A 23,759-nucleotide genomic window follows, 5' to 3' on the forward strand; every position below is an offset into this window, starting at 1 on the left:
AAATATTTCCTCGTCGTTATCATTACTAGCCTGCTGTCAATAACTTCCATAGAGTATAAACAAAAAACCGCGAAAACGAATTGTCAAAATTACATTCTGTCAAATATATACCCATAGATTAAACCTAAAGTTTTAAAAGTAGTTCGAAATTTAAACTGCAACGTTCAAGATTTAATTCACACGGATTGCAATTAATTTCTAATTTTATTTAAATAACGAGTCTTAAATCGCTACAATTAATTTATTATATGTCAAAATCTGAGAACAATAACTTGTTCTTAGGTCAAAATACATTCAACGAATGTAATTAATTCTTCAATTGGCACTTCCAAATTTAAACTGCAACTATTTAAGCATATGAATCATAATCAGTTTCTAATTTCGAATTTATTACATTTAATAGACAATACCATAGAGTCTTAAATCGTTACAATATATTTTTTCAAAACCATATATATGTCGTAACGCTTGTGTCCGCGGTTTCCTGTCTATATATCAAGCTACATACTAAGGACTAGATTTATGCGAGATTCGTCCTAGGCGACATCACCATATATTGGTGTTCTATCGGCGGGGGCGGCACTATCGGGGACATGGGGAGATAATCCCCTTCCACGGGGGTATCTTTTAACCTTATTTTGGCGAATTGATCGCGCCCTCGTAGTATCAAATCTACAATTTCTTGTGGTAACGCTAGAGCTGCCACGGTGTCGTCGTTGAATTCTATAGACAGATCGGCCTCGAAATCGTCCAGAAACTTATCTGAGTCTTCGAGGCATTCGACAGATTTGGAGCATCGGTTTGCTTGCACGTGCTCTGTTTCGTCTAAAAACTCGCAACTCTTCGTCTCCCCCTTGGCGAGAGCCCCCGACGTGATCTTCAAGTTTTTCATCTTCCTACTCACCTTAAAGCTTTTGAATATGTCGCGCTTGGGCGTGAAGTCGAACCTCTTCTTTTTTGTCTCGACGTCTTTGTTCTCTTTGGATGTGTCAGATTTTGGGGAGCTGCCGAGGCGCGAGTCACTTTTGAGTCTTTTTCTGTAGATGATAAAGTCTATATTGAAATAACTAGTACAATTAAATAAACTATACAATGCAGTGAAGAAACAATAGATCATAGTGATTATGGTAATGGAAATTCATAAAAAAGCCAGTCAGAATAGAACTAGCTGAAAACCAGCACCGCACAGTAGCGTCCTGTCGGCATACGCTGAACTGGGCCCTTTAAATGTATTTTCTTTTACTTAATTTCACTGGCAGTAAATATATAATAATCTCAGGACAATTCACACAGCGCCATCTAGACCTAAGTTAAGCTAGCTAAAGCTTGTGTTATGGGTACTAGATAACTTAGACAAATATATATATACATATTATACATAGAAAACACCCAGACCGATACAAACAATCATACTCATAAATACAAATGTGTGTGCCGTGCGAGCTATTGGAATCTGCGACCATCGGAAGTAAGGCGAAGTGCTAAACCGCTAGACCACCAAGGCCGTCGAGAAATTATTCTTATTCTTCTTGTTCAAATGAGTCATCTTTTACATAACGTAACGTAATGTCTACTCACCGGAATACACTAAAAGGCTGTCTAGTCTTGTCAAATTTGGGCAAGGTTTTCGCCGTGGACGGCAAGAGGCGGCCCTCGCAGCCCGAGGCTGCTGATGATGCCTCTGAGCCGGAGCTGAGGCTGCAGCAGCGCGGCAACGAGCCCAGCGAGCCGTGCCGGGTGACCGCACTACCCGACTGCACGCGGCAGTTCCACGACTCACCCAACTTTGATGGTCTATCAGAGTTAAATAAATATATTTTATCGATTTACGCATGGCATTGTTTTGTTGTTTGTGTACATGAGTGTTTCTCGTTAATGTTAATATATTTATTTATTTTCCTGTAATAATACAATATAAGATTCAATTAAGTATCCAAAGAATTTCTCATTACTCAATCTCTGAAGTCCGCGTTATACAATCTATCTTCATATAAAATTTAATTCAAATTTATTCAGCCGTTTAAACGGCATAGAGAAACTGTGAAGAATCTTATTTTTTATACTAATGTTGAATTGAAATCAATTCCACATTAGTATAAATATCAGAAGCACAGAGTAATATTGAAGAATCTTGTTTTTTTTTAAATGCGAAGGTTTTATTGTTTTAAATTGGATTAAAAAATATATACCCGAAGGGCAACCGCGGTGGTAGCGGGGGCGGAGGCACGCGTCTTGGGGCGCGCCGCATGGTTGCGTACACGCACTCGGCCACCGACTCGTAGGTGGGCTCGTCGGCCGGCGCACCGCCCTCGGCCGGGACCTCAGCGATCTCCTCGTAGATCCCCGAAGCTACCGATGCGATGGAACGACGGTCCGACATGCTGTGGGCGATATCCTTCTATAAAATCTTTATAATATAGAAAAGAGAAAGTTTATGTCTGTTAAAAATTACTGAACGGATTTTTTTTAGAACTTTACAGTAACATAGCTTATGCATCAGCATAACATATAGGCTATATGTTTTATGGTGAAGCCGCGAGCACTATAGTACTATATACCGCTATAGTACTAGCTGCTGTACCAAATGTTTTATATATAAAATTTCAATGAAATTTGGTACACAGATAGTCTAAACCCTGAGAAAAGACATAGGCTTTTACTTTTTAGTGTAAAAATAGGTTGTAAGGGGTTGAAAGCGGAGATGAAAGGTTGTATGAAACTATCGTCATTTTTTAGGTAGAACTACGAAACTCATTCTTCTTGTGATGAGTCTGCGTTTCGAATAAGTGATGGAATAAAAAAATATGCTTATATTAAGTGTATTTGAATAAAGACTATTTCAATTCCCAACAGAAATGTTAATATTGCAATAAAAAAAAACTAGAAACTTACTTGTCATCAAGAGAAGTCAAAGACTGAATGGCACAAGTGTGCAGGAGTAAGGCGGAGCGAGCCACGGACGACGGACCGAGGTCGCCGGCGCCGCTGCAACGGGATAACTGCCCGCTGGGTATGCGGTTCGATTCCTGCCAATAAATAATATTGCACGTTACAAACTGTAGTAATTATTAGTAAATATATTTCACATACATAAGTATTATATGATTAATAATATACTGCATTAAAAAATGTCCCCAAGTATAGCACTACGTCTTAAGTTAGATTAAGTTTGTATTCTGTTAGTTTCTTAAGTAATCCCCTCAAAGAGACCTAACTCTAACAACCCGGGGTTGCTACTCCCCCTCTAAGAGACCTAACTCCAACTACCCGGACTAGATGTCGGGGCAAAGGAGACCCCGAGGCCCCAACCTTCACCCCCTAGAGGATGAGCAGTATCAGTCACATAAATATAAACAATGACAATTAAGGCATCACTAACCTTAGACATAACGAGATCAAGGTCGTCGAGAGACACCTCCGAAGGGCCACTATACCAGCTGCTGCGGCGCACCTCACCTACAAATATAAACTATTGAGCATGGAGGATATTACTAATAATAGCTATCACGACACGTTATTTCCGTCGCGGTCAGAAACGGCCGCGATTAAACAAGGAAGTATTTTTGACTTATAGCTGCGTTTACACGACACGTTCCTTCTGGCGCGATCAGAAAGCTCCTTTTACACGACACGTTCTTTCAGCCGCGATTAGGAGCGTCCGCAATATAGTGCGATAAAGTCAATGCGCGCAATCGCGAGTGATGTTTTAATATAAAACTGCCTTTACACGACGCGTTCGTTCTGACGTGATCAGTAGCGCCCGCGATTCAGCACGGGATGGTCAACGCGCGCAACCGCGAGGGATTCTTTGGATTTATAGCTGCCTTTACACGACACGTTCTTCTAGACGTGATCAGAAGCGCCCGCAATTCGGCCCGGATGGTCAGCGCCCGCAATCGCGAGTGATTCATATGATTTATAGCTTTACACATGTTCTTTCACGCGCGACCAGCGACGCGCTTTATTAAACGTCATACAAGCATATTAACATTCTTATTTACTATTATTACATGATACATTACATGTGCGTATCGGTTTCTATGTTGATTGTCACGTGCCTAATCCTAGTTAATGTATGTACTTAGAACAACTTTATTTAAAAGAGCAACACACAAGTTTCTCGCTCATTTTTATTGTAATGAGTCTGCGTTCTGAATGAGTGGTAAAATAAAAAAAATGTGACTATGCAAAAGTGCTTATATTAATTTATTTCAATAAAGATTATTTCGTACCTATGTCAGGGTCACTGCACTTGGGTGAGCGTAGATCTCCCTCACTCTTGCTTAGCTTTTTGGCAACTCTTGCTGGTCTGCTGTCTGCGAGACCTTGCTTCAGAGCGGCCACCAGCTCCGCTGCCAGTGGGCTGGAGAACTTCAGCTCACCGCCCCCATTTGTAAAGTCACTGTAAATTGCACATAAATCTTAGTTTGATTTAGAAATTAGAAATACTATTGCAATTTTTATTTTAACAGATTCGTATACAGATATACTACAGAGTCGTATACTTAAATTAAACTAAATATTAAATTAAATCGTTTCGAAGTTACCTGTCTACACAAAATTGTAATAAATATTAGAATTACATTTTATACAAGGACTGTACATAATACGACGGTAGAGAACTGGCGGGCGCTGTTAATGCAATATAATCCATAATACAATGAAAATAAATTATAAACTCCTTTGACAATAAGAGGGCATAGACAATTAGCAGATGATGAATTTACCGATCACGAGTCAATTGCAATAGAAACATCGGATGATTCTAAACGCCCGTCTCTTTCCGTAGCTTTATGTATACAGTCCTTTAAATAGTACATAAAAGTATTAGTACAAATGTGATGAATAATGCAATGATAGAAGCGTGCATGCATATAAATATAATTATAATAGGCAAAAAATATAAGTACCTTCTATATTTGAACATAGCATGGAATATCCATATATTATAAATTTGTAGAAAATTATCAAAGTAACAATTAATTTAAAACTAATCATCCAGAAAACATAAGAATCACTCTATATACATTTATTTTATACGTACAAATAAAACAAATACTATTCCTATTTTCAAATTAATTCATTAATTTGAAATTACAAATAAATATGTTACCTACATACATTATTAGTTCCAAAAAATATTATATTCATATTGTGTTTAAATTTCTTGCTGATCTCTGAAAAGGCTGGACCGATTTTGATGAGACTTTCACTCGCATATAGCTTAGGCTATAGAAATCTTATTTATTTTAATTAAAGAAAAGTTGAATTTCAAGAAGTCACAACAACTGCTAGTTTCCAATATATATGTATATATTTTACATAAATAACCACCAATAAGAAATAGTTCCATTAGTAAATATTGATAGGTTTTCCCCATAACCACGTAGCTATTATAGTAATTATATAGTGACAATACTTTTCCTGCACCAAACTAAAATAATCATCATATATTTGTGTACATTTGAGTCATTGGTGCATTCATAAATAAGCATTTCTTAGAAAAACATCTTGTCCTTATGACGCTTTAAAAATATACGATACACAATACTATTTATAAAAAGTATGATTAATAAAATATTGTTTTTTACATTTCTACGCAAAAACAGGATCTTTTTATGCCTTTATCTGTTTATCTGTCTGTGTCATTATAGCTCATAAACAAAGATAAAGTTTATAAGAATTTAATTTCAAAGCTCCTTATGACATTATTATTAAAAATAAATATGATTATTTCTGAAGTTATTATTTAAAAAATAAACATTTAAATGCTTATCATTACATAGTATGAAACAAAGTCGCTGTCGCTGTCTGTCCGTCCCTATTTATGCTTAAATCTTTAAAACTAGGGAACTGATTTTGATGCAGTTTTTTTTAATAGATTTAGTGATTCAAAAAGAAGATATGTATATAATACATGTGCACCGGTGCGAAGCGGGGGCGAGTAGCTAGTATCTAATATATCAAATTCTCGTGTCGGGGTGTTTGTAACCAAAGTTCCTTTTTTATGAAATTTTGTATTTTTATACCTCTCAATGATAAGGGTGTACCCCTAAATGTATTATTTTCGCATATTTTATTAATTTATTATGATTTACTATTGAAGAATACACACAACTTCAAATTTTAACCTACCACCAACCCCTATTTATTTATAGCAATATTAGTATTTTAATTTATATGGCAAAACCACATTTGCTGGGTCAGCTACTAAAATACAAACCAGCTTCCTGTTATTTCAAACTACTAAATCACTCGTTAGCTCAGTTTAAAAAATGTCACAAACCTATCCAGTGTGAGTACACAGGTTCGGTTCTTGTCAGCGTTCTCGCTGTCCAGTAGGACTTCGTTGATATGTTTCCAGACAACGACTGTGCCGAGCTTGTGTGCTCGCGATACTAGCAGCCCAGATGACGAGACCGTCAGCACACTGTCACAGTTGAGTCCGCATTTGCGTGACAACTCAGTCGGTATCACCGTTACTGAGTATGAGTCTTTGAGCAAGCTGTCGGTGCCTGAAAATATGGATTTATGAAGAAGCATGATGCGATGACACTTTTGCATGAATACATCAATGTTAGTAGTTATTTCATTCAAGCGTGAGTACAATAAATGATAATTGCATAGGGCACTCGCCTACGCTAATGGGTTACGTTGGCGGGGCACCAGTGGAGGAGATAAGGTGAGCATGAGGTCAGCCCATCGTGACAAGTTCACTAAGAATTTATCATGATGGTTTTCAGGGGAATTATCCTAATAGTATATTGGGGTCTTCAATTCACATCACTAACAATCCCCTTCCCTACCAATAAATGAATTTGCTATGGGTATATCCGGACAGAGGTGGACTATGGCCTAGGGCCTTAGGCAACCCAGGCACATAATTAAAAAACTACCAAATGCAAAGTATGATTAAAATTATTTAAAACACAAGTTTCTTGCTCATTCTTGTGATGAGTCTGCATTCCGAATGAGTGGTAGAATAAAAAAGTATGACTATTCAAAAGTGCTCATATTAAGTTACTATTAATATTGTAACCATAGGAAGTTGGGACAGGTAACTAATGTTTATAATATTAAACAGTTTTCCTGTTTACTATAAAAGGGCTAGGACGTAAAATATAGATTAATATGCATTAGAACACAATGGCCCATTACAAAAGTGGGCTGCCAGCCATTCCTGCATTTTAAATGCACACAGCATATTTGCATTGTATATATGGACATCAAAGTAGTGTGTTTGGTCTACAGACTGATATATGGGGCATTGTATAGTGTATTGAGCTTCATTACTAACAATTCTCATTTGTAACCAAAGACAACATAACTAATATTGTAATGTGACATTGTGTTCTATCATATACTAGTGTTTGAAATTGCATGATATTTACAGCTTTGCGATTATGGATGTACGATATGACAGTGTCAGTTCCATTGAATTTAATAAATATGTGGCAAACTTAGGCCTGTGTTCAACAAAAATACACAGATTTTGCTAAGCTGAGGAGGAATTGCCACTACTGTAGCCCACTCATGTATATGGAATTTGGAATGTATACAATCTATCCTCTAGTTATCCTTTGAAAAGGGGCGAGCACAATAGATCTATGAAAGTCTCAGTGCTACAAGTCTTAGCATCAACAATAGCCCATACTCTCAACAAAAATATAAGAAAGTCAGTTCCAGACCATCCACTGTGAATAGTACTATATTAGAACTGTCAAATTATTCATATTTTATGCGGATATGAACAATTTTAGAATGATTGAAAAATTGTGAATTTCAAATCTGTCTCAAACATAAGAGAGTGAAGTAATAGATGAAAGACCTATGACATAATTACTTTGTATCCATGGTTATATTTTCTGGATATACCTGGTTGCTTAAATGTAATAGAATAGTAATATAATTATGTTACTTAATAATTATAATAATCGCAAAAAAAACACATTCAATTACAGTATAATGATGATATATACATTCATAGAAGCAAAAGCAAGGACGGATTCATAATATTTGGTGAAATTTTGTCGAGTTATTCTGCTTACATCAACAAACATTCCTCATCTTTTTAAATTTGTTTACGTTAGTAAAAAAAAAACAACTCAACGGCCATAAATTAGAAATTAAAATAGTATTTGCCTTCCTAAGTACTATTTTGAAATATTCTATATATCAAAATCACAATCAAATAATGATCAATATTTAATAAATTATGACAATTAAATTATATTTGTTATACTTGGAATTGTAATAATACAGAAAATCCATTTGCTTTACATAATAGTAACAATTGAACTAAACCTCACTAATTGGAAGTAAATGTTAATTAAGCTGGTTAGTGATATAACAGTATGAAATAATAATGTTACCTACCTCCCAATTGTGTTTTAAGTCCATATTATCTAATAGACATCTAATTAACTTACTTTAAACTACAATTGAGTAGTTTGAATAGAAGAAAAATGTTGTACATAGACATTTACACAGTCATAAAAAAATAAATAGACAAATAATCCATGTAAATTTTCTATGACACACCTATTGAACTTTGAACTTGTTTAAAAGACTTGATGTACCCACCTATTAATTTGTTGCTGTCCAAAAGAGTACGTATTTTTTCCATCCAGTTGTTAGCCTCGGTCAAAGACTGTGCCGCGAGCAAAATTCGCGGCTTACGAGGTTCGTCAATAGAAAACACGGCGAAAGCATTAGGGCGAGTCCGAGACTTTGCCCTTCGTACAATGGAGTCAGCGGGCAATTCTACAGTTCCAGCGGGAGCCCCTGCCTCACTGCAGTAAACAGCCAGAGACCCGCCACCCGTACAAGTTGGGCTCGGTCGCAAAATGCACCATTGTCGCTTCCATGACTGCCAATAACAAACAAATCAATGAAATCGTACAGTAAGCAGACTCAAAGTCGTTTCAGTTATTATCAGCTTACACAACGTACCTTAAACGGATTTGACCTGAACGGATACTTCACTTCTAAATATCCGGACATTATAATTATATTCCACTTTCACAATATAAACAGCATGTCTTTCACAACAAATAATCAACACGAAAAGCACATGTAGCTGAATCAAATACCTTTTTGTTTACAAAAACCTCCATAGACAAGGAATAATTTCGTATTGTATCTTTTTTTGGTAGATTGGAACGTTAGCGTTTGAAAATAATCGATATTCAGAAACCGGTTTTCCCTATGACGCATTAGATTGTGTATATAACTCTATAGTCTATACATAGTTAAAGTTCCAAACTCAACGAAGATGGCGCCACCATGTTATAAAGGTTAATAACATAGTTTTATTGATTCTTCATATTTTTTAAAAGTCAGGAAAAGGGAACTTTGTACATACAAGTCATTTACACATAACAATCTGTTGATTTAAAGTAAACTATAAGTCTGAACTGCACACTTCACGTGAGACACTATTCTGCACTTTTTAAATTGACTTTTAATTCAGACAAAAAACGCTGTCCAAATAATACGGATATTTGGATACCTATTAAAAATTGTATAGATGTACTTGAGACTTGTATGAGCATAATACCCTAGTACAGTAGACCAAAAGACTTGTTACCCGTTCAAGAATTCACGTACGGTTAGCATCCCTTCCCTGTCGGCAAACTTGGATGACAAAACATCGACATATGAATGAATCCTTATTTGTACAGTCTTCTGTCGGATGATTTAGATGTCAAAATTGTCCAATCAACGATTTCTTCGTTTGACGTTATCTTTATATTAATTCATGTTATGAAAATAAAATTCATTATCATTGAAATTAATCCTTAATTTATATATTAATAATAAGTGGAACGATCTTACAATGATTGGTGCACTAATAATCATATTAACATTAGGTCTATTTGGCACTACACAGTGCGTCAACAATCCTGTCGAAGAAGAAGTAGGCAATGGCAGATATGTGATTGAAGGAAGAGTGTATCCCCCTGATGACCAAAATTTGCACAGCTGGCAAGTGGACACCCGCATCCACGTGAACGGAGGAGAGTACATAGGTTTCATAAGGGAAGATAGTACTTTTGTGATACATAATGTGCCAACGGGATCCTACGTAGTTGAAGTTATTAACCCAGACTACATGTACGAGCCAGTTCGCGTTGAAATCAACTCCAAAGGCAAGTACCGAGCCAGGAAACTGAATTACATACAAACTTCACAAGTAATACAAGTTCAGTATCCACTTCGAATGAAGGTACTCACGAAATTCCGCTATTTCCAAGTACGTGAACAGTGGCGTCTCACCGACTTCATGTTCAACCCCATGGTGATCATGATGGTACTCCCACTGTTGCTCATTATGGTTCTGCCAAAGATGATGAACGATCCAGAGACAAAAGAGGACTTAAAACAGATCAGTAACTTGGCCAAGATGTCTGACATGCCAGAAATGTCTGAGATGTTTACTTCACTATTCAGTGGTGGCTCTTCAGCCAAAGCAGCCAGTGCCAGTGCTAAAGCCAAACAAGTGAAAAAGAAGCAATAGTGTCATAATTTAATTGTAAAATATTTGTGATGTAGGGATAGATTTTATTTATAAATAAAATGTGTTTACTTTTGTTATATTGTAGTCTTTGTTTTATTATTAGCATTACCAGACTGCTACTTGATCTATATTACTAAATCTGGATAAACATACATAACTTTCTAAAGTCTAATTCATATTTTTTATTGAATAAATTACACATTGGAGCTTGTTCCATATTAGTTAGAAAAAAATGTACATCTATATAATTTTAAAGATATTCTTTTTTAACATTAATGTATGTATATAAAATAAAAATAAGCAGAAATCTGATATTTGGAAAAGTTATGACTAATACCATCTGGATTGGATCTTTTTGCATGCTTTAATTTGCTGACAATTCATTATGTCTGTCCTGTTGTTAGTCAATATGAATATGCTCCAATACATTGGTAAAAACACTGTTTTAATATATGTATTGAAATAAAAAATAATATTACTTGAAAGATTTTTATTTGGAAATAAATCTATTATAAATCTATAATGAGATTTCACTGCCCTTCTAACATTACGGCTACATAATGTAACAACTCATACAAAACATTACACACAAATACATAATACAAAAATAATAAAAAAAATCAGTCATTGGTAATTTGGACGGAAACTACTTAAGTAACAAGATACAAGTTGCACACAACTCAATTTCTTTTATTATTTATTTTTTATTTTAAATCTATTTGAGATTCTTATAAAGGTCACAAATCATTTTATTACATATTTATACCTACATAATTAATTTATTATCAAATTTCATTACAATGGCAATGTTTGGACAGACATTTACAGGTACTATAATATTATCATTTTCATTCCACTGTATATAAATATATATATATTCCATTTGATCTGATATAAGTAACCATTTTAAAAATAGTGTCATAGAATTTAAATTAATATAATTGTCATCTTTACAAAGAAGGAAAAATCTTACAGATCTAAATATATAAAAACAATAATAAATATTTTTTTGTATACAAAATACTCTAATATATTTTGCGACATTCATCAATTCCTCATATTGTCTTCATACTAATAAGGCATAATGATTGACATAATGTATTCTCAATTAACTTTCAAGTACTGTCATTTACATATTTATATTCTATTTTAAACTCTAAATTAAACTTACAGCTACACCCAATATACATTACAATATTTACACAGAAATATAAAATTAAGAGTGTAGATTCATTGGGTTTTTTATGTACCAAAATAATACATAATATCTCAATAATATTAATTGTAGATTTAGAATTGACATCTTTGCATTGTATGCTATTATATAGTATATATATTTGTAGATTCATAGATTGAAATTGATATGGTGGTATTATTTTGATATGCACATGTAAATAAATGGGCGAATATAAAAGTACAATTTTTATATAAGAGCAACTCGTGTCCACATATAGATACTGTAATCTCAGAGACTGTAATAAAAAGATAAAACTCTTTTAAATTACAGCGCAGTCAAGTCATGGAACTTTACAAAGTAGATAGAAAAGTTTCCAACAAAAGAAACATGTTAAAAGATGCTCTGATTAAACTAGCTGAGTTGTAATGAGAGAAAAATATATCTTTAAGGTAAAATCTATTAAAATTGATTATCCTTTGATATCGGCCATGAAAGTGAGATGGGCAAAAAACTGTCAAATATTACAATATTCTTAGTTTTGCTCTTGAACAGTTGATATAACATTTGTACAGTTGAAATGGATTAAGTATTATAATATGACAGCTGGAGGTGGTTGCAAATAGAAAAAAGTATATTTCATAAGATACTATATCATAGACAATTGTATGGTGAATGACGGTTTTTGCGTCATTGAAAAATGTCTTTTTGTCTTTAATAGCTGCCAAACTATGATACTGCATCATCAATAAGAAAACACATAGTTACCAGAACAGCATTGTTACACACAATACAAAAATAGTCCAACCTGTCCATTGGTCACTACAAAAAACAAATATCTTATCCTTATTTACCTACATATATAAATCTCGGGATCTTATGAAATTTGTAGAACTGTGTGTCATTTGGTTCACCTTAAAAGAGGGTAGTTTTATTGACACCAACATTAAAACTACTGAGCCACAGCAACGCGTGTGCTAGGGGTCATCCATAAAACTTAATATGAATTTCATGACTTCTTTTAACTCCTCCTCTCATTTTTAAGACTCCCATTTGTAAGACTCCCCTGGTCCTTAATACATATTTTGCAATCCACTAAATGCATAGATATGTTAGATTTTGAAATAAGATGTTAAGAAAATTCTCACCCCTTGTCAAAGAATGGGTTTGAAACACATTATGGTTCCCTCCTTCTCCCTGACTACGTGTGAGGGAATTTATGGACAATAGGAATTTATTTTTAATGTGAAAATTGAGGACTAAGCCTAAGAAATGTTTGTACAAAAAAAATAATCAGGCATTGCATATACAGTCTGTTCTAAATACAATATTTGAAATTTAACAGAAAACAACAAACCACTCAATAATATTTTCTTCAGTTACTAAGCCTATAAAATCATCATTAAATTATTGGTTGATCGTTTGTAAAGAAATCTTAAAGAATTGGAATGGAATCAATAACACTAGAGGAGTTAGGTTAGTTTACACTGAAAGTTCTCTCATAAACCAGAGCCCATGGATATGTAGGATCAATTTTTTTCTCTTTTAGGTTGATTTATTTAGTCAATTTGGTAATATATTTTTTTCCTCCTCCATGTTTCGTTCTAAAACGCTCTAATTTCAGACATGGATTGACAGAACGTTTAAGGTTATCATAGAATCTATTCAGAAATAATAATCATATCCTTAAAATTTAAAATAAGAATCTTGAAATTTTTGAAATTGGAATTTCAATTTCTTTTTTTAAATACTCAACCCTGGCAACTTTAAAGTATTGTCCTGTTTTATTGTGATCTATTGGTAACAATAATCTTGAGTAGCAATATTCATTACTTCTCTATTACTGATCTCGTAATATATAATTCGTATATAACACTATTAATATTAAATACATTTCCAAATGACAAGTAACTCATTAGAAATTATTGTTAAACTAAACGGTGGTTAGTAACAGAAACAACATACACACTAAATTAAAAATTCACAATTTGTATATTGACAATAATGATTAATTTCTAATTCGCACACATTGTTATGTAAAGAGATATTTAGAGATTCAATTTTTTTTACCAATTATGAAAGATCAAATATTTCTAAAGTCTAAATAGAACAAGAGCAGGCACACAATAATTTCACATTCAAACTTTGGTTAACTTGGAAACGAAAAACATACAATCCACCAATGTATGTTGTTTGTATTTTATTTTAGAATACAATTTGCTCAAAAATACAAAAACATTGCCCTATGTTTTGTATATTATAAATATAGAAACATAATCATGTCACTATCTAACCATGTATGACAAATATTATATAGCACATCTAGTACTCTGGATTCGCTCAAAAATATCAGATTTATGGACGAATGAATGAATGAACGAACGAGATGAATTGGACTTTAAAGATAAAACTTTAGAGTGAATTTTCCAAAGTTTGTAATTTCTGTAGTAGGTATGCATATACATATATTTAGTTGTAAAACTTTATATTACACACAAATATATTGTCTACACTAATATTATAAACAGTGTTCATTTTGTAAATTTGCGTGTATGCAGATGCAATCAACAGAACCGCTGAATTTGTAAAAATGGTTCACCATTTCATAAGTATATTATTCCAGACCGATATAGACTACTTATTACATAGAATGTTATAAGTAGTCAATGTAAGTGAAATCGGAATGAACCGTTACTATATTATAATGATGTTTGTCATTACATCATTAGACTATAACAGCCACTTGTTGCTGACAGCATTGCTGACACCATTCTTTTTATAAATTTTATATTTTTGATATCTGTTTTTTGTCACCTTTGACTAGTTACTTCTTGTTGTTAGTCCTGTAGTGTTGTGAGCTCTTTTGGGAAATATACACATTTATTGTATTTTTTTTATTTTATTAATAGTCATTTTGTTCCCGCTGCAGTCACACGACTGTCACTTTAGTAAATTATATGACAAACATCATCTTCGTTTCTTGGTTATCTCATCGATTTGTGGTCGGCGTAATATGTTATTCTCTTCCATTCATGCCTGTTTGCTTTGTCATCTCGTTATTTATATTACGAGGGGATGGTTTTGGCTTCAGTTTTTTATGACCGGCCGCGTAAATTATATGGCTATATTCTCAATATAAAAGTATATAAGACAAATTTTGAAATAATACATGAATCACAAATGATCAGGGTCCACTTAATTCCTATGACAATCAATATGTCAAGACGGATGAATAGGCCGAGTGAAATCATGATCCAGAATGATAATGGGTATCAGATAATCAAGTGTATGCCTACTGAAAATACTGCTTTTTAACAGGGAATTTTATCAATAAAACTTCATCGTAAAATAGCCTATATCCTACATCGCAAACAAGGCACAACAGATCTTCACGCATATAATATTAGTGTAGACTATTGCATACACAGATCATGTCTTTCTACTACGTAATCAAATGAAAGTTCAGTTGCGTTCGAATATACCGTGTGAGTGTTACAATGACGGCCAGCAATAGTAGAGGTGCGGTGGCGACGATACGCGGCGAGGCGTTGTATATCGCGCAGTACGGACACTGGGACGAGCCGCACACTTCGCAGATATTTAGTAGGTATGTCGGTAACGCGTCGAAGATCGATTCGTTATATCGTTCTGGGGACAAATTTTATTTAATTTAATAAGAAAATGTAATACACAATATGACAAAAATGCATAAATATAAAATGAATGAAAATCCAGAAATAAAATTATCTTTATTCAAATAAACTCAATACAAGCATTTTTGAATAGTCATATTTTTTTACTCTACCACTCATTCGGAACGCAGATTCATCATAAGAAGAATGAGCAAGAAACTAGTGTTGCTCTTTTGAATAAATGTTAAATGTTTTGGAATCATCATTTAACACATGCATTTATTTCTTACTTTCTGGCCTCGGGGCGAACCCCTTTGCCCCGGTATCTACAATGGGGGCAAAAACCTTCAGGTGACTGGAATAAAGCCTATAGGGTGAATATACATTAAGAACTGCTTAACCTAAATTGCTAAACGTAGTGCCATACATGGGGACAATTGAATTATTAATTTTATTTATACTTATATTTTTTATTATTTAGAGAAGAGAACATAATAATATATGTATTACCTGGCGCGTAGTAGTCGTAGACACGAACTGGCAGGTACCGCGACATGTTGGCGACAGGGAACCACCGCTCGATTGTGAAGTTCACGCATGTTCGCTCCGAACTCAACTATATGAACATGGATATAAAATTCAAATATTAGTGCACGATAATAGAACTTTATGACATACTGTAACTGGACACTGCCGCTAACAACTGATAGATACATTTTTAAAATTACATACATAATATACATTAATAATAATAGAAAACCAGCAAAAAAGCTGTGAAAATGAAGCATAATAATAATTACTTGGACCTTCATATATATTTATACCAGTAACTCAAAGAAATAATCTAGAAGTAATCTTTATTCAGATAAACTTAATGGAAGCACTTTAGAATAGTCATATGTTTTATTCTACCACTCATTCGGAACGCAGACTCATCACAATCTAGTAGCTCGCGTTGCTCTTTTAAATACGTTCTGATCAGAATGACATATTTTAAGAATTCTGTATGAATACAAACTGCTAAATAGCAAAGTTGTCATATATTTTGTAATAATATTATATCAGCGAGACACCAACTAAGTGAGCCCTTCTTTAAATAACAATTAATTATTATTGAAAATCATGTATATGTATATATTTCTATAAATTCACTATTTGTTACTGTACTCTTGTCAATTAATTTGATATTCTCTGTTAACTTTATAATGTGTTGTTGCCTTTATACATAGTGATGTAAATTTTTTAAGAATTAGTCTATTGTTATTAGTGAAAGCCTGTCAGTGGCTTATTATGACGTATATATTGATTTTATTTAAGATGTACTTGAATAGCCTTGGTTTTCCTTTAATAAATAAATACATAATTATTTGAGTAATAAAATATATCAGTCATAGTCATCAGAACAGGCCAGTCCCTACAAGCTGCAAAGTTCACGAGTATAACGGGTGGGTGAGAAGAATACTAACATATTCGAAGTAGAAGAGGATCTTGGTGGGCAGATACTTGGCACGCTGCAGCGTGGGCACCCTCCGTGAGAGCACGTAGGCGTCGAGCCGCTGCTGCTGGATCATGTACCCCGTGGGGATCGCCACGTCGATCACCGCCAGGCCAGACCGCGGAGACTCCTCCACCAGGGTCCAGCTGTCCAAACAACACATACTCATCAATACAAGGTTGGTGTATACTGGATAATTAGAGTGGGAAGGAGATTATTAGTAATGTAGACATATCCTATTACTAGCTATGTACCATGTCAGGTCGACCTTCACGTGGTTTCCCCTGGGAACTCTCATGATAAATTTCTTTTACTCTCTCATCAACTCAGACCTAATTCATCCTATCATTCTCCACTGGTGCCCCACCAGCTTAAACCATTAGCGTAGACAGGTGCACCATAATATCATTCATAAAACCCTGGATAATTTAGATGGCCTTATCTAGTCGTAACCAAAACTGAAATTAAAATTCCAAATAATTTTAATGAAGATTTTCTATATGAATTTATTGATAAAACAATTATTTAATAACTTGCTTTTTTCATTAAATTTCGCACCGAAATCTAATATTGCATAAATGGCCCGGTGCGAAAGGGTCAAACTCGTGTCGTCCTCTCGTGAGTTCATTTTCGAATTGCCCTTCAAGGACGTGGGCTCCTTTTTGGGAAACACTGCTCTATCCGGACAAACTGGGCACAGATGGCTAGTTGCACGTGTAATACCTGGCACATGTCTGGAACTCGATGTGCGACTGGTTCCTGCCGTAGTACCGCAGCGGCTGCGCGAGTAGTTCGAAGGCTGCGAGGGGCGGCTGCGTCTGGAAGCGCGGGATGTCCACGTTGTACTGCACCGACATCTGCAGGATGGCGAAACCCGCGCCGCGCGCTGTCACCTTCACAGTGCCCCACGCCTCCGGGATCTATATACAGATCAATATCATAATAATAATCATAATAAAACCCAGCAAAAGCTACAATAACAATCATTACATAGTATAAAACAAAGTCACTGTCGCTGTCTGTCCCTATGTACGCTTAAATCTTTAAAACTATGCAACGGATTTTGAAGCAGTTTTTTTAATATAGATACGAGTGATTCGAGAGGATGGTTTATATAATACATGTACACCCGTGCAAAGCCTGGGCCCGTAGCTAGTAATAATAATAATACAAGGTAACCAATCTTTATATATAAAAATTACGTTGTTTGTCCGAGATGGACTCTAAACTACTAAACCGATTGCAAATTTGATTTGCACTTAAATAAATGTGTGCAATTTAATCCAACTAGAAAGATATACTAGAGGATAGCATAAATCTGAATTTATATGTATATTATTTTATTCAAGAATCTTAGCCAGAGCAACGCGTAGCCAAGTCTGCTAGTCTTACTATAAATAAAGACCCAAAACAGTTTTAGAAAAACTAAATTGTGAACTATACTGAGATATGACCATAATCCCACACTACAATACACCAGATATCACATTACACCTTATAGATATAGTTGTACCTAAACACACAACATACAACCTAACATCTTAGATAAAGTTTTAAAATACCAGGATCTTGCAATAGGTAAAGACACATTGGCTACCCGAAACTGCACATATTACGCCTATTACACTTTCTTCCTTGGGTATTGTACCCAAAACAGTTAAAAATAGTTTTCAAACACCAAATATTTGGCATAGAAAAACATATCTCTTACAATACTGAATTATACTTATGTTTGGATTGTGCGAGGAATCGAACGGGAAATAATCGGAAGTAAAGAAATATCTCATAACATCTACTCACGTCGATGCTCTGCATGATGGCGAGATTGTCATTAGCAACATGCAGGTTACGAGTGCCGTCGTGCAGGGCGACGGCGTCCACTGTCACCGCCAGCGAGCTGACGTCACGCAGCCGCTTCCGGTTCGTGTACTCGATCAGCGCTCGCATTGATATATACGTATCCTAGATGACGAAATACAAAATGTTCTTTATTTAAATAAATCTGGATGACGAATTTCAAACTGTTCTTTATTCAAATAAACCTGGCTGACGATTTCAAAATATTCTTTATTCAAATAAACCTGGATGACGAATTTCAAAATGTTCTTTATTCAAATAAACCTGGCTGAAGATTTCAAAATATTCTTTATTCAAATAAACTTAATATAGCCATTTTTAACTAGTCATATAATATACTTTTTATTCTACAGCTCATTCTGAGAACAGACACATTACAAGAAAAACGAGAAAGAAACTTGTGTATCATAAACTTATGTATCTCTTTTAAATAAATATTTTTCAGCATTACATATTTAGATAGTAATTGGTGAAGAATAAAAATAATATTGTCATAAAGTGGCAGAAGGCAAGCCTACCACCTTTCCATTATTGCAGAGAGAAACACATAAAAACCAACATTTATTTTTATGTAGGTATAAAGATGTGTACTAAAGGTAAATTTTTTTATTTACTAAGTATAAATTAAACAAGTTAACGGTAATCCAGGTGACAAATTACAATGGTCGCATATACATGAATAGGTATGCTAACTCTAATGTTTGAGTGCAATATGACAGGACAGGTCTGTTCCGGCTACAGCGGCTGATTAAATCATTTCTATTTATTTTATTAATTATTTCCCTACCGTGCTGAAAGGAGCAAATAAATTATTTATCTATCTATATCTGTATATAGATAGATAAATCATTTATGAAGGGCCTGTGCCCTTCTTACGCAAAATGTTGTTTTGGTTAAATGTTGTTCAATATTTATATTCATATGCATGTAGTAAAAACGGTTATTTCAATATTACAAACACATTCCAATTTTATTTATATGTATAGATGTGTATATTCATAATTGTATAATAGTACTCACCTGTGTGGACGCCCATCCGCCATCTTTAAGTCTCTGCGCGTTGAGCCACATCACTATTGGCTCATTGTTATCCTGATGGTCCATGCAAGCTAGCAGCGCGTACGCCGTCGTCGCTATATTGTTCGAGTCGTATTTATACGGTAACCGCGGCAGTAGGAACGGCTTCTGATTCTCCATTTTGTATGGCGGTTGGGGTACCGGCTCCTTGCCCCAGTAGACTAAACCGCCTGGAAAGAAAAATAAATTAAAACAAACCTAATAAGGGTGGCTTTTCATAATTTTTATATTTTACTAGTTGACATATGAAGCTTAAAAAATAGGGATTGATGATAGAAGAGTGAAAATTTAGAGTTGTATGTATTTTATAATGCCACATTATAAATAAAAAATGTCCAATAAGTAATGTTAGGGGACAGCTCTTAGGGGTATGAAAAATAGATAGCCGATTCTCAGACCTACTGAATATGTATATAAAATTTCAGAAAAATCAGTGAAGCCCTTTCGTAGGAGCATAGTAACTAACGTTGTGACACAAGAATTTTATATATAAGATATAAGTTCAAGTTATTAAAATTCATTCATTATAAACTAGCCACTCATCCCGGATTCATTCAACATTTGTTAACTTTTAAACAAAATGTCGAAAAACCTGTTGGTTAACATCGTTTACAACCGGCTTCACCTGTATATTCGAGCTTCTATATCAACACCTCATGCATTGCCATCTCAAACTTACCTTCAGATCGCTGCCGCTTCTTCAACAACCTAAACGCGTGTTCAGAACTCGGCGCTTTGGAGAACGTGAGTGCGTACGCGACGATTGCGAGTGCGTACGGTTCACCGAAGTCGTCCAGCATCTTGAGATGTCGTTCGAGCCAAGTGATAGCTCGCTGCTGTGCTTGAGACACCTGGGCGCTTAGACCCTGACAAATTTATACAGGGTTAGACGACTAGCGTATAAGTTAAGCCACTGTAACATTATAGCGCGGTGATTATCACCTCACTATTGTAGCGTTATAAGTTGTCCCTACATAATATATATGTTTACTATAGTATCTATGTAGTGACTCTACCGATGAAATAATTGTACAATTTCTTATACATTAGTTACATTATTTGTTAGTGTGCTACATGGCTTATTAGTAATGCGTACATTCGTCGCGGAGTCGGGTCGTAGACTGACTTCTCACTTAACTTAAATCTATGATATCTGGAGAGGTAAACTAATGGAAGAGTCTCGAATGTTGACAGAAATATTACAAGTGTAGAGGCACGACATATTACTAATAACTAATTAAACCCTGTGATATTATTTCTGAACGTGATTATTCGTTCATACAATAGAAAATGATATTGTTAATATAAAAAACAAGATCCTTACCTCTCTCTGGCCTATATCTTTGAGATTTTTAACTGTTTCGAGAGTAATAACCACTTGCGCGGTAAGTGTAATGTTACGCTGTAGAAGTACAGAACCGTTGACCTGTAACAAAATACACAGCTTTTATAAAAAAATGTTCAAAACAAGTTACAGAACACCATCTAGTCTAGTCTAGTACTAGACAATTGATAGAAATATTAAAAAAACATTTTATTTTATAAATACATGCGTAATATACAAATAAAAAATCTAGACTACAACAAACAGATATACACATAAATGCAATATTGTGAGAGGATTGAACTCGCGACCATCGGACGTTAAATTGTTAGACAACCAAAGGCCTCTGATTTCATTAATGATGATTGTATTCACTAGAGATGATAGACTAAAAAGTCCTCTGAGTGGGCATCTCAACCTCACCTATATGAGCTGTCGAGCAGCATGCTTTGTAAGCTGTTTCGGTTGGAGCCAGCATGCAGATTACAAGATAAGAATGACATCTTAATCCTACCAATGCTTGCGTGGTATCAGTTAATAATATACATAGAAAACACCCAGAGCGAGCAAACAATCACACTCATACAAATGTATAAATAGCATTGTGGGAGAAATCGAAACTACGACCATCATGAGCAAAGTGATGTGCTAAACCGCTTAGATTAGCTTAACCTATTAGATTACCATGGTTAGAGTTTGTTTTGTTAGAATTAATAAATATGGCACAGCAACATTTGCTTGTGTGTACATTGTGGTTGCGGTCGGGCAGTCACGTTACCTCGTAAAACGCGTCTGATGTAGGTATGTATGTGTGTGTGTGTGTGTGTGTGTGTGTGTGTGTGTGTGTGTGTATGTGTGTGTGTGTGTGTGTGTGTGTGTATGGGTGTGACTGACCTCCCTGCCGCCGGTGCTGACCGCGCCGGCGTACTGAGGATGCGAGCGAGGCAGCGCGATGGTGTCGTTCTGGTTGCGGTCGGGCAGCCACGTCACCTCGTAGAACGCGCCCTCCGGCGTCTGATGCTGCAGCACCCACGACACGGCCTGGGACGTCACCTACCGCAAACCACAACCTCATTATATTTACGAAAAAAATACAATAATGACATGTTAAAATGATGTACGGAAATTTGTTGCCTTTAATGTAATCTTGCCTCTAATTCACCGCGCCGCCGTGTGTAATTCAATATAGAAAGTGAATAGGAGTGTTCTTTATATCTATTTTTTATATACACTCTCTTTATATCATTTAATATTACTATAGATGTATAGATATATAGATTAAAAATGTGACATTTCGACTAGCCTCGTATAAGATTCTTATCAATCACTATTTTAACACTATAAATAAGCTTATTAATTTATCAACACAACTTACATCCGGGTCAATGTAGATGAAGTTCTCCCACTCGTTAAAGGACGCGTCTTGGAATATCTTTGCACAGAATGACGTAATCCACACACTAGACGCCGACTGGTTCCTGAACATTAAAATTTATATATATATATATATATATATATATTAATAATAATATAAATAATCCTCTGAAGAAAAGACTGTTTCCTAACATTTCGAAAGCATAATCTTGTGTACATAGAATATCCAATGTCGTATAACACATTTTCTCTGTAAAAATGCTTATTATAACATTGACTAGTTTGTATATGATTATAATTTTTTTTATAGAAAAACCTTAAAATTCATTTCGCTGACAATATTATCTGAATGCACTCAGAATGAGTGCGTAGCGGTTTCTATGTTGGTTATCGCATGCCTCTTACTTGTTATTGTGAAATTATTTATTTAAAATAAAAAACACTTATTCAAAAGGGCAACACACAGTTCCGGCTAATCTCTGAAATGGTTGGACCGATTTTGACGGGACTTTTTTTGGCAGGTAGCTGATGTAATAAAGATTTTAGAAAAAATATTTTATTTTAGAAAAATAAACTTAAATTCCACGCGGACGAAGTCGCGGGTACAGCTAGTAAGGAATATAATTAAACTGTTGGATATAAATGTCTCTATTTTCCCAAGAAACTCCGCTCATACATGCCTACTTTTACATTTATAATATTAGTACGTGTTAAAGCTAACATTGTAGCCGTAGCTTTTGGTAATTGAAAGGATACTGACCAGTCACTTCTGAACAAGCTGAAGGAGCCGTCCGGCTTCATGAAGGACAGCTGCCGCTGGTAGAGCACGTTCATGTGGTAGAACGCGTCTCGTTCCAGCGTCCGGTTGCGCTGGTTGATCAATCGCATGTACAGCGTCTGGTACATGTTCACTGCGAAGCTGAACATGTTCTGTTCTGCCGAGTCCTAAAATAACACGTAATCGTTATTAGACAGCCTTGGTGGTCTGCAGGAATAAGTAAAGCAGTCTGCTTCCGATGGTCGAGGGTTTGTTTCCCTGTACGGTATAAATATTTTACTTAACGACTTTACATGTATCAATGTCACTAATTCATTAAAGTCCAAGTAAAAATCACTTATTAATTAGAATTTCTAGTCACTTATGAAAATGTATTTATAATTTTTCATAAACAGTGAATTTAATGCTAGTTTACTATTCAACTGTGTTAAATAGAGAGAGAGCATAAGATGCTGTTAGTATTTACTATTCTTATCGATTATTCGGTAAGAGAAAAAATATTAATACAAACAATTTGACGTTCATAAGC

At 34.8% G+C, this 23,759-nt stretch overlaps 3 protein-coding genes across 3 annotated transcripts in view; 1 reads left to right on the forward strand and 2 right to left on the reverse strand.

The window, feature by feature from the left end:
- Window positions 1-473: 473 nt before the first annotated feature.
- LOC131851160 (uncharacterized) lies at window positions 474-9,110 on the reverse strand. Its single transcript, XM_059201601.1, has 9 exons — window positions 8,953-9,110; window positions 8,584-8,869; window positions 6,287-6,515; window positions 4,233-4,402; window positions 3,380-3,456; window positions 2,893-3,026; window positions 2,190-2,381; window positions 1,579-1,794; window positions 474-1,037 (listed from the first exon to the last, which is right to left on the reverse strand). The coding sequence occupies exons 1-9, from the start codon at window positions 9,001-9,003 to the stop codon at window positions 521-523; spliced, it is 1,872 nt and encodes a 623-aa protein (XP_059057584.1). The 5' UTR covers window positions 9,004-9,110; the 3' UTR covers window positions 474-520.
- Window positions 9,111-9,710: 600 nt separating this feature from the next.
- Window positions 9,711-10,614, forward strand: LOC131851165 (ER membrane protein complex subunit 7). The gene has a single exon (XM_059201610.1). The coding sequence runs from the start codon at window positions 9,839-9,841 to the stop codon at window positions 10,517-10,519; it is 681 nt and encodes a 226-aa protein (XP_059057593.1). The 5' UTR covers window positions 9,711-9,838; the 3' UTR covers window positions 10,520-10,614.
- Window positions 10,615-14,457: 3,843 nt separating this feature from the next.
- Window positions 14,458-23,759, reverse strand: part of LOC131851167 (CD109 antigen) — a 32,077-nt gene continuing 22,775 nt past the window's right edge. The window contains 11 exon segments of the mRNA XM_059201614.1: window positions 14,458-15,341; window positions 15,836-15,941; window positions 16,792-16,966; window positions 17,544-17,740; window positions 18,621-18,782; window positions 19,698-19,924; window positions 20,434-20,620; window positions 21,079-21,180; window positions 21,973-22,131; window positions 22,454-22,556; window positions 23,213-23,397. Coding sequence (XP_059057597.1) covers window positions 15,136-15,341; window positions 15,836-15,941; window positions 16,792-16,966; window positions 17,544-17,740; window positions 18,621-18,782; window positions 19,698-19,924; window positions 20,434-20,620; window positions 21,079-21,180; window positions 21,973-22,131; window positions 22,454-22,556; window positions 23,213-23,397 — 1,809 coding nt within the window. The 3' untranslated portion in view covers window positions 14,458-15,135.

Source organism: Achroia grisella, unplaced genomic scaffold (assembly GCF_030625045.1).
Source record: "Achroia grisella isolate CSIRO2021 unplaced genomic scaffold, CSIRO_AGI_Agris_v1 utg781, whole genome shotgun sequence".
Taxonomy (NCBI): Eukaryota; Metazoa; Arthropoda; class Insecta; order Lepidoptera; family Pyralidae; genus Achroia; species Achroia grisella.